This window comes from Pagrus pagrus (assembly GCF_965226575.1).
Source record: "Pagrus pagrus genome assembly, chromosome: 12".
Classification (NCBI taxonomy): domain Eukaryota; kingdom Metazoa; phylum Chordata; class Actinopteri; order Spariformes; family Sparidae; genus Pagrus; species Pagrus pagrus.
The window spans coordinates 25021718-25034091 of NC_140196.1; the positions used below are offsets into that span (position 1 = coordinate 25021718).

The 12374-nt window shown below is 39.5% G+C and overlaps 1 protein-coding gene across 2 annotated transcripts in view; it reads left to right on the plus strand.

Annotated features, from left to right (window-relative positions):
- Positions 1-12374, plus strand: part of LOC311266887 (solute carrier family 12 member 7-like) — a 34540-nt gene that overhangs the window by 16415 nt on the left and 5751 nt on the right. For both annotated transcript variants that reach the window (XM_084369521.1, XM_084369522.1), the window contains exons 5-22: positions 783-837; positions 2478-2608; positions 2700-2824; positions 2909-3013; positions 4804-5009; positions 5143-5325; positions 6270-6368; positions 6823-6880; positions 7292-7466; positions 8849-8967; positions 9101-9199; positions 9301-9420; positions 9517-9621; positions 10357-10525; positions 10828-11023; positions 11281-11450; positions 11784-11915; positions 12112-12219. In XM_084369521.1, the coding sequence (XP_084225647.1) occupies positions 783-837; positions 2478-2608; positions 2700-2824; positions 2909-3013; positions 4804-5009; positions 5143-5325; positions 6270-6368; positions 6823-6880; positions 7292-7466; positions 8849-8967; positions 9101-9199; positions 9301-9420; positions 9517-9621; positions 10357-10525; positions 10828-11023; positions 11281-11450; positions 11784-11915; positions 12112-12219 (2355 nt within the window). The remainder of the gene's footprint in view (positions 1-782; positions 838-2477; positions 2609-2699; positions 2825-2908; positions 3014-4803; positions 5010-5142; positions 5326-6269; positions 6369-6822; positions 6881-7291; positions 7467-8848; positions 8968-9100; positions 9200-9300; positions 9421-9516; positions 9622-10356; positions 10526-10827; positions 11024-11280; positions 11451-11783; positions 11916-12111; positions 12220-12374) is intronic.

Genomic DNA, 12374 nt, shown 5'->3' on the forward strand with positions numbered 1-12374 from the left:
AGTACAGATTTTCATCATTTCATTAGGTGTTATCAAAATGGGACATTTGTCCTATCAAGTGTCCTATCTTCCCTCTTCTTTATTGTTTTAAAATTAACTAGATTTAACAATGATATGTCTGAGATTGAGTCTGACATTTATGGCATGGCAGACAATTACTGTCTGATTTTATGGCGCTGATTAACAATAGTATAAAATCTCCACGCCTGTGCTCAGAGGAGGTTTGCCAAAACAAGCAGAAAATTAAATCAGATTTACAATCGGCCTCTTGCGTCAGTAGCTCCACATGGCCAAACAGAGAGCTGACTGTTTGAAGAGTTGGAACTTAATGGCTCTGCACTCATGTGATGTGATGTGTGCTAATCTGCACACATCTCTATCCTCCAATAAAGGGTTAGTAACCCAGTTAGGCTCGGAGGAAAATGAAGAGGAAAATGAGAGAGGATAAAGATGTCAGTGGTGCTGTTTAAGTGTCAAATACCCACTGGCATCCAATATAAGTTGAGATTCATAGTCAGATAAACTTATTATTTGATACTGTGTATTCTAAAAGGCTTTTTACTGATTTACTGATTGTTACATTGTTACAAACACTGATAAACAGAATGTAATGAAACTTGAATGGAGGATGTCTCTTGACCCAGAAGAGACCCCATTTACTCTGGGTGTGGATCTGGAGAAAGGGACGGATCCAGGAATTTCATTTCATTTCATTAACAGTGCAAGATAGGAAGCTTTTTCTGTGACATTTTCATTAAAGTCTGTCCTCTTTCTCTACACAGACCTTGCTCACAGCCATATCAATGAGCGCCATAGCAACCAATGGAGTCGTCCCAGGTAAATTATTAACCTTTGCATTCATTATTAATCTGTTTTTTATATTATGATATGATACGATCTTTCAACTCTGCCAGAATATAAAGAACCTAGAAATGGAATTCTTTCATCATTATACAACACAGGGTTGCATAGCAAAATGAAAGTTTGTAAACTCCTTTATGCTACACAAATTACAGAACATATATACAGTTATTTATATACATCCTTTGAATCTGCGTCAAGGTGTATGGAAGCAGCAGCAACAAGATGGTGATGATAATGTAATTGGCATCTTCATATTAAAAGTTCAACATCTGGGAAACACTGTCCATCAACTTTGACTGAGTGTGAGCACCAAGCATCACTGTTATAAACACAGAGTCCATCTCTCCTCATTCAGTTTAGTCCTGCGCTCTGGCGGCTCAGAACACTATCCGTTCATCGAGCGCAACAGCTTGATCCGTGATGTTTTGGGTGGAGAAAGGTCTCTGTGGGCACAACAGTCCCTGAGTTCACATCGTTTGGCCAGCCAGTCCCATTTTTTCCATTTGCTTTTCCTTCAACCAGACATTAGCCGGGAGCAGCCTTAAACCACGCTGGATTTTTATTATTCCGACTTTCTTCCTCCCTCGGGCGTTCCAGCCGGTCAGTTTGAATTGTCAAAAGACGCAGTGGGCTGTGATGGTTTCAAAGTCCCTCCCACCTGCTTTCTTCTCCATGGATGATGACAGTGTTTCTGCCATAGGCAGTACATGTCTCAGCAATAAAGCCTGGGGAAAAAAAGATAATTACACAAAAATATAGAATAATTTGGAGGAGCTAGGAAATTGTTTGGGAACCCCCAAAAAACAGTATTATATAGAAAAGTTATTTTCTTAATTTATAGAAAACTCTTTAATCTAGAAGATTAGAAATTATGCCAATTATGATTCAATTGTTATCATGCTTTCTATAATAATGGATGTATACCCCCAAAAAAGCCTGGTTAGTTGCTGCACTTAAATGCACTCATGGTATGTGCCCACAGAATCTATCTTTTCTAAGCTTCCCATTCATTGTCTATGTAAGCAGCTACTGTATGCAATGCATTCATGTACTGAGTGTTTTGAGAGACGTTGCCCTCATTTCCATAAAGTTGAGGGCTTGTCTACTTGATGCAAATTAGGGGCATCTAGCACCACTCACCACCTCTGGAAACTCCTGGAAACTATAAATGTTGTTGAGTTAAAATCAAGATGGAGAAAAGTGCAGGAGAACGTTTCCAAACGAGCCACCATGTTGGTCTGCTTTGAAATCCCATAGCAGGCATGCCCTGGTTTCATTCGTCCAATCAGCTGCAAGCTGCAGCCAGGGGTGTGTGCGCAGTTCTAGGCCCTGATATCCCAAAACCTCCCTGTGGACACGTACTACCACCCTAACATTTTTTAGACCTGCTACATCATGATAAATAATGTTGTCATCTTATATTAAACGTTTTACAAAAAATATAAACTGCTTTTTCATTTGTCAATAATTAATGTTTCATTTTTCTATTTTCACTAAAAAGAACTGCATTATCTTTTATTGCTGATCAGTGCTTGTGTGTTTTTTAAAAGAAGTATTTAAAAACAGAAATAATAAATTTGATAGAAGTCTAACCAGGATTTATTTCTCACAAGCTGGTGGCTCGTACTACATGATCTCCAGATCTTTGGGTCCAGAGTTCGGGGGAGCAGTGGGTCTGTGTTTCTACCTCGGAACAACCTTCGCTGGATCCATGTACATACTGGGCACCATAGAGATCCTGCTGGTATGTTACCACTCAGACAAACAAGAGCTCAGCTACGTCACATCACTTCTGCCGCAAAGTGATGACGCATGCACTCACTTTTCACTTCCAGACGTACATCGTTCCAACTGCGACAGTGTTTGACGAAGGCAAAGATGGAGCGATGCCCAACAACATGCGTGTCTATGGCACGTGCTGCCTGCTGCTGATGGCGCTGGTAGTGTTTGTAGGGGTGAAGTAAGTATTGACATACACAAACACAGGCACATGCACCACACACACCAGCACACATTCTCACACTTCCTTTGCATCGTTCTGCAGGTATGTGAACAAACTGGCTCTGGTGTTTCTGGCCTGTGTGGTTCTCTCCATTATGGCCACCTATGCAGGAGTCATCAAGACACTGATCGAACCTCCAGAGTTTAAGTGAGTGATTATTTCTCATCAAGGACTGACTTGTTATCAAGACTGGAATATTTTTATTAACAAAATGTTAAATTGAACTCCTCTTGTTGACAATCATGTAGAAGGACAGATGAGGACTGTTTTTTTTATTCATTACCATGTTCTTGGCTCATTTCGTCATTGTGTTTGATGTCTTTGAACTTTTTAGAAGTTCAAAGCTTCTATTGAGGTTTTTGAATAAAGCCTTCAATGTCTTTATGACTTCATAACTTTATAGAAATACTCAAAAAAAATCTCGTACTAAATGCTCATTTAAAATAAACTGATTCAGCAGAATAAATGGACTGCCGAGTGAAAGTAGATACATAATGAGATCTTTTGTTGTAACTAACTGAGTGAGCTGAAATAAGATTTTTTTTAATTTGTGGTTACAGAAATATAATTTATGGTGCTGCTAGACTGCCACAAGCGGGAGTGCAGACAGTTTTTGACCACAGAGAAAATTCTGTTTTTGAAAGGCTAAACAAAAACAATGTGGATCAACGAAGAATATTTTATAAATATAAACATGTTTACAGGAGTTTGTAAGTGATTACATATATCTTTTTTCAATGAATTTAGATTTTTGGACTTTAAACCCTCTAAACTTGCTGTTAATGCTTGGATCGCACAAGTCGGAAACAATCCTTTACCGCCAACACTAGAATCTAATTCAATCAATCAATCAAACAATCAATCAACCTTGACCTGAGTATGTGCTAGTTAAAAGCCATTTAAAAACTATTGTTTAACGATTTGATAAAAAAATGTTTTAAATGTAATTGAAATGTAAGGTAACATACAGTTCTATCTAAAAGCCGTATAACAATTTAATAGATATATTCAATTAAAACTACAGTTATGCTAAAAAGTCAAGATTAAAATAATGTAATGTTAATAAAATATAGTTAGGTGATTAATTACAAGTAGAGGCTGGGAGATTTAAGATGAAATTTCTAAAATGGCCAAAAGGTATACAAGTATTGGTTTTAATGAAGTGCTGTATATTGTTTATTATCATTTTTGGAAATCTTTTACGTTCCCTCTGATCAGTAGAGAAAGACTGAGTTGTATTATGATTTCAATCAGGAGAGAGAGAAGTGAATGAAGTAAAGAAAATGTTTATTACAGCAGATGAAGAGATAATTGAGTCTCCAGGGAGATTGTGTGATCGAGGGGCGGCTGCCCTGGACAGCAGTGAGAATAATCCTCCCATGCAGTCCAGACACTGGTGATGGTGGAGGGGGCATGCAAAACGGCAGCATGAATAAACTAAAAGCAGAAAGGGCATCATATTTAAGACAGCAGCAAGATGATAGGCTAATGGTGTATGTGTGTAACTGTAATATTGGATAGCTGATGTGAACAGCTGAAATAGCTAGATACATAACTAGCAGTTTTAGTTAACTTGCTCTCTGACCGACTGCTACTGAGACAGACAGTAGCCACAGGTTGACAGAGCTCTGCTTGATGCTGTGGCTGTGGTCTTGGTTGTGCTTTGCTTCTTACGATAACAACTGAGACACAATAGTTTATAATGGGTGTAACACTATCTAAATGCAGGGGTTGTATGTGTGCAGTGATGGTTGTGATAGATAAGTGTTGCTTTGAAGCTGCTGTATTCCTGAACCCCTTTGTTCTGTTGTTTCAGGGGTTCAGGTTAAGGATATTCCTCTTTCAATCATTTAAACCTCTCAGTTATTCTAATCTGTTTCCCAAAACACTGTCACTTCCATCTAACTACACCGCACTTTTCTCTCCCTCCTCTGCAGTGTGTGTCTTTTGGGAAACCGTTCTCTGAGGAACGACAAGTTTGAAACGTGCGCAAAGTTTGTGAAAAACTACACTGAGACCACCGAGCTATGGAGCATCTTCTGTGAAAGTAAAAATCTCACCGCAACCTGTGATGAATACTTTGATTTAAACAACCTGACAGAGATGCAGGCCATACCTGGGCTGCTGAGTGGAGTTATCAAAGGTGAGAAGGAGTCTGAGCTTCCCTCTAGTTTGTTTCATCTCATGCCACAGGCTAAACCATCAGTTGCATATGCATCGCACAGAATGAATCCTGATGTGCACCCAGCTAATGATGTTGCATGTGTTTCCTTTAGACAACCTGTGGGGGGACTACGGTCCAGCTGGTATGTTCGTAGAGACGAAAGGTCAGCCTTCAGTAGAAGTCCATGACCCACCAGCAGAGCAACAGAACACTCACCGCAATAAACCCTACGTCATCAATGACATCACCACCTACTTCACTCTGCTGGTGGGAATATACTTCCCCTCTGTCACAGGTAGATGATAACTCTGTCAAATACTAAACAAATGTTAATATGTTGGAGTGTGAGATTACATCTAATGAAAAGACTGGGATTATTTAAGAGGCTTTATGTGCTTGATGTGGAATGACCTCTTGAATAACTTGGAATTGAATAACTCAAGCGATGTTCATGTTACAATTTTGAGGTACTTGTACTTTACTTGGACATTTCCATTTTATTCCATTTCAAAGATAAATACAGGACTTTTTACTAGATAGTGAAGACAATGCAAAACCTTAATTTTTACCTATCGTTTTGTTCCCATTGTTGAGTTGTAAAACTTTTTTTGTTTCTTTTTTTATAGAATACGTCAAAAATTCTGCTGTTGCAAATACTGTTTTAAAAATGCACTATGTAGTTTTGGGGAGGGCATTTAAATCAGAGGAGAAAGATCTTCATTGGCTGATTTGTCATGCCAACGCAAACTAAATAAACAAACTCTTTGTTTTCATAACTGAATAAACAAACTGACCTTAAAGGACAGCATAATTTCATACTGCTTTGTTTCTATTTGGCGAACCCTGCCACCTCTCTAGCTTCAAACAGTGTTCAGGGAGCTTAATTTCCTCTGAGAACAGCTTGTGTATTCAGCCAGGGAAACGATAAATACACAGTGCCCCTTTAATAGAAGTCAGTCAGCTAAAAGTCATATGTTAAAACACTCTGAAAAGAGCTGCTATACATAGTGAGTATTTGTACCTTTGCTACATAAGTCACATTTCGTTTTAATACTTATCAAGCTTTTCTGAAGTGAAATGTTAAATGCAGAACTTTAACTTTTAAAAGAATATTTTCACACCGTGGTACTGATACTTTTACAAAAGTATCTCAGTATATCCTCCACACTCTTTACTTTAAGGGTTGTGTGTGTGTGTGTGTGTGTGTGTGTGTGTGTGTGTGTGTGTGTGTCATTTCAGGTATAATGGCTGGCTCTAACAGGTCAGGTGATCTCAGAGATGCCCAGAGGTCGATCCCAATAGGAACCATCATGGCTATTCTCACCACTTCTTTCATCTGTATCCTCTTGTTGATTACATTTAAACAAATGATTTGCCTAAAACCTCATGTATTTTAATTAGATGCTAATTTTTCGTGTTATTCTGTTGCATAAGTTTAATATAAAGTGTCAAATTTAACTTTGTCTGATTACATCAATTTAATACAGATTTATACGTAAACCTCATGTGTTTATTCAACTATTAAATAAAATGTTAACAGGAATTTCAACTTAAACATAATAAAATGCTTATTATTCAAGTATTATACATAGACGTAATGTATTTCAAATTGATTATTCTGTCTCCTGTTATAACCCACTGATCTAGTAATTTAATTTATACACACTTGAAATTTACATGTAATCAAATTACTTAAGGTCACTTTATTAGGCCGATACTTTTTTGAGCTTATATTTGCAGCTGATAAGTCAATCTCTAAATGTGCGTATTTCCATCTTAACTTCATGGTCAGATATCTCCTGTGTGGTCTTGTTTGGAGCTTGTATTGAAGGAGTAGTGCTGAGAGACAAGTGGGTGTATTTTTTTATTGATTTCTTACTCATTGAGAGGAATAAATGGTGCCAGACTGGTATTATACGGCTTATTATAATAAATCAAACAAAGCTTCTAACAAAGTTGTTTTTAACAACAGAATCAATGGTGGTGAAGTAATGTAAGTAATGTTAGTTTCATCTTCAGCATCTAGTGGTTTACAGTGAACTAAAGAATTACTCTCCTTTTTTCATTCACCCCCCATTGCAGAATAAAATTGTGAATTTTCCAGTTTTTCAAGTTAAATATTCTGTACATATTTAGATCTACATAAATAAAAATGTACATACAGTCCTTTCATACAATCACTGTATAGTAAGTTATTTACATACTGAGCCGGAGTTACTGTAGCACACCTAGTAATCTGTGTGAATGCTTGTGTGTTTTAGGCTTGGTTACTCAGTAAAGAAGAACCCTGTCATTGGTATTCTGGCCTGGCCGTCACCCTGGGTCATTGTGATTGGCTCGTTCTTCTCCTGCTGTGGGGCGGGGCTTCAGAGCCTCACTGGCGCCCCCCGGCTGTTGCAGGCCATCGCTCGGGATGGCATCATTCCGTTCTTACAGGTTGGCATTAGAAAGATCTTTGTTTTCCACAATGTTACAGTCTGGTGTGCTTATACACTCAAGAATCACCCAAACACAGACAGTTGACTGTTGGTTTGTGTTATCTTATTATTTTTGTTTTCTTAAGTTTTTGTTCAACATGAGGCTAGGCAGTAGCAGCGATGACACATTCAAAGGTTTTGCTTAGCTTTATTATATGTGTTTGAGGGGTGAGTTTCCTAACCAGATCACTTTTGCTAGCAACAGATTGTGCAATCATCCAAATATAAATTTCGTCCTACTTCTAGCCTCAGTTCAAATCTAACTAAGCCACTGATCGATGATAAGTCAAGACATTGATTCCCACTTCAGAGGGTTTGCAGCTGCTACACAGTGAAAGGCATCATCAGTTCTCTTCCCTGGAAAGTGAAATTTTATTGCAAACTGCCTGCAGGAAATGTTATATTTGTCTAAATAAGTGCCCTGTGCAATTTTCTTGAGAACTAATTACAATCAAGGTTTCTCACATACACACTTGCCTCAACGAAGGACCACTCATACAGACATCTGTTTTCTCATTCTTGGAATTTCCCTTAGTTTTGAGCAAAATTCACAGAGGTCCAGACCTGCAGATCTACATGACTTGAACAAAGACATATTATGCCTTAATCTAAATGAATTTTGAGTTGAAATATTTTAATAAAATATATAACTAAAACAACCCTTTTGCAAAATTGATATCAATCATCTCAAATAGACGGATTGTTTTAGATTTTAAGATATTTCAGATTTTTTCTTTTTCTTATACATTTTTATACACCCATTGACTGTAGAAATAGTGGACAGAGCCACTGTGACATCACCCATAGGTGTCCGAACAGCCAAAGTGAAGCTCAAAGTGGGTGGTACCGGCTGTCGCCGTCTTGGCATTACCTGTCTCTGAGGCAACGACCAGCACTGATGGGGTGGGTGTGTGTGTGTGTGTGTGTGTGTGTGTGTGTGTGACTGTGTTTCTGTTCAGTTTTGTCTCTGACCAAAGTCAGCACTCACCAGATACTCAATCTCTTCATCGTTTGGTCATACAGTACATTCCCCTTCCATGGCTTATTGCTGCAGCCAGTTTGAGGTGACAGTGAATGTAAATCTACTTTTGAATCCCAAAAGTTCTCTATGATCTCTTCAACACAGGTTGTCTGTTCTTCCAGAAGCTCTGGGCTCTGCCCGTGGTGGTCTCCTCCAGAGCTCACCACGGGCAAATAAGAAAATATGGAATTGTATCAAGCAGCTACTGAACTGTTTGACCTGTTTTGACCTGAAGATGTGTTTGTATTGGTGTTTTTACATTTCTTCCATTTAATGGAGTACTGTTTCAGACCTTCTCTCTCCATTTCTGTCTTCTTCAGGTGTTTGGTCATGGAAAGAAAAATGGTGAGCCCACATGGGCTCTGTTGCTGACAGTTGGGATCTGTGAGATAGGAATCCTCATCGCTTCTCTGGATGCTGTGGCCCCCATCCTCTCAATGTACGTGGTTTAACACTGTCGAAAAAGCAAAACTACTTACTTTTCTTGCCAGACTGTTCTTGCCAAAGTGATGTGCATTTAATAACATTTCTCTTTCTCTTTAACCATCTTCTCTGTCTGTGTGTCTGCTCAGGTTTTTCCTCATGTGCTATCTGTTTGTTAACCTGGCCTGTGCTGTTCAGACATTGCTCCGTACCCCCAACTGGAGACCTCGCTTCAAGTTCTATCACTGGTAAGAACAGCTTCCACCCTGAACTGTGCGACGAAGAAAATCCTGCAAATTTTAAGTAAACCTAACCTTGTAATACTTTGTACTGTATGTGTGTCCTGTAGGACCCTGTCTTTCTTGGGGATGAGTCTCTGTCTCTCTCTCATGTTCGTCTCCTCCTGGTACTATGCTCTGGTTGCCATGATGATAGCCAGCTGTATCTACAAGTACATTGAGTACAAAGGGTGAGTCAGGGGGCTTCAGGTTGGGAGATCAAAACTCTCCATTATTGGTAGTATCCAAGCAAAACATGCTTTCCTGTTTGGACCTTTTGGTTGCAGGGCCGTGAAGGAATGGGGAGATGGGATCAGAGGTCTGTCCTTAAATGCAGCTCGCTATGCTCTCATTCGGCTGGAGGAAGTACCACTACACACCAAAAACTGGAGGTGAGTGTGCGCATGTTGTGATATGCTTCAATCGTAATGACGCACAACACATAAAGTACTATTTCTGGGATCTTCAACAAGAGTATCACAATCACTACTGAACACAAAACAGAGCTGACATACAGTGAAATATGGCACCAATTTAGCATTGCACTGTAGCATCGTGACGTTCAAGATGAAAAATGTAAAACATCCAAATCGATGCAACAGAATCAGAAATATAATCGTTTTAATTCCCGGCATTCTTTTTCCTTTTCAAAACCTGGTGCCTACATTACCCACAATGCAGCGCAGCCACTGATAGTTCAGTCAGAAATGTGGGTGTGTTATTCTTGTAGCAACTAATGTAGCCTCAAGCCACTTGCCTCAAGCAGAGATGAGGACTGAGATGAAGAGGTCCAGTAGCCACTTCTTGTCGAACTCTACACCTCTGTCTTACTTCAGTGACATCACCTGAGGTCATTTATCAGACTTCGCACAGCTTCCCCTGGAGCCCCAGAAAGGCTTTGTACTACTTTTTTCACATATACAGTAGTACTCCCCAAGACCTGCAAACACACCTCGATGTGTAAACTAAATGTACTTTGCCTTTAATATGTCTTATTTTTCCATGGTGCTAAGTACTAATGTTTCCATTCATCCAATCAATGGATTTCTGTCATTAATCGTTAATTCTCGATGCTTATTTACGTTTTTCGCTTGCATTCCACTACTAACATGTCCGTCTTTCCTCAGGCCTCAGCTGTTGGTGATGTGTAAATTGGACGCAGACCTAGCGGTGAAACACCCTCGCCTCATGTCCTTCAGTACGCAGCTCAAAGCAGGAAAGGGGCTGACCATCGTCTGTTCAGTCCTGGAGGGAACCTACATGACCCGGGGGAATGATGTCAAGGCAGGAGAGCAGGTTTGTCAATTTGCCTTGTCATCTGCTCTGCCTGTTAAGTCCTTTGCAGGGTTTTCTTATGTCCTACTATGTATTCAGGTACAGAAGTCAGGAAACATACAGCACCTATTTAAAAGTAACACCGGTAGAGAGGCAGTAATGGTAGTCATTTTTATAAGGTACAAATACAAAAGAGACTGCCAACATGTTAAACAAGCAATGAATGATAGCCCTTTGTGCACAATTCACCATGTTTAAAAGCACTTAGCCTTTATAATCCCTCTCTTCGTCCACCTCTTCTTTGCTCCACTTGTTCCCTGCAGAACTTGAAAGCAGCCATGGCTGCAGAGCGGATGAAGGCTTTCTCCCATGTGGTGGTGTCATCCAACCTACGGGATGGTTTTTCTCTGCTCATCCAGTCAGCAGGCCTTGGAGGAATGAAACACAACGCTGTCCTGATGGCCTGGCCAGCAGGTTGGAAACAAGCCCGGGACTCCTCCGCAAGGAGGAACTTCATAGGTAAACTACACAGGAGCATCTGGAAGCAAGTTTGTGATAAAATAAAACTAAAGCAGACAATTCTCAGACAAAATAACTTTACTGGGATGGTTTTACACAAGATTTTAGTGGGTTCAAGACACAAAGGTGTTGTAACAAGTGGAGGGAACCTTTATCTTTTTAAGAAAAGGGGAAAGACTTTTGTGGTTGTAACCCACAAACATTTGAAATGACCGTCATTATTCTTTCTCTCTCTTTTATTCTCTTTCTATCTGCAGAAACAGTGAGAGAGACGACAGAAGCTAATCAGGCTCTGTTGGTTGCTAAGAACATCGACCATTTCCCCGGAAACCAGGAGCGTCTGAAGGAGGGAACAATTGATGTGTGGTGGATTGTACATGATGGTGGACTGCTCATGTTGCTGCCATTTTTACTGAGTCAACACAAGGTATGTGTGTGTTTGCTCGTTTTTTTTATTTTCTTGACCTTTCCACTTTCAGTTTATTTCATTTTCATTTATATATATATATATATATATCCATTTTAAATGGTACCAAAGGAAACACATTTTGACTCTATATGGAGTCAAATATATTGATCAATATCCATGATAAATGGACTAAAAAGCAAGAAGTTTGTTTCCATAGTAGAGGCTGCCAATCTCCACTTAAAAAGAAAAAAAACAAAAACCAAAATTGAGATGGTTTAGGATCACAGATAGGACTTAGTTATCTTGCAGCTTAACTGTGTGTATAACCAGCAGCTGATACTGTCTCTGTAGGTATGGAGGAAGTGTAAAATGCGGATCTTCACGGTGGCCCAGATGGACGACAACTCCATCCAGATGAAGAAAGACCTCCAGATGTTTCTTTACCATCTACGCCTGGATGCAGAGGTGGAGGTGGTGGAGATGGTGAGACTATTTACTATTCAGTCTCTCACTTTGTCATTTCTGCAGTTCATTTTTGCATCTCAGAATTGCTGATCCAGGTCCAGGCTACCTGTTCCCTTTAACCTGCTCTTCATGAGAAAATTAGCTACAGCAAACATATTGAAGGCCTGTACTTTTATGAATCTGAAATTGTCAGTGTTGTAATGTGTCCCTCTAGCATGACAGTGACATCTCAGCCTTCACCTATGAGAAGACGTTGGTGATGGAGCAGAGGTCTCAGATGCTTAAACAGATGCATCTGTCTCGCACTGAGAGGGAGAGAGAGGTACTATGACACTCACATTATAACATGCCCACTGGAAGAAATCATGCACTGGAAAAAAGTTCTGTCCACGAAACAATAAATTACACAGTAAAGGTCTACTTTGTAAACTTTGATGTAAAGCTACACTAGAAGGAAATGTCTGTAGAACTGTAAAG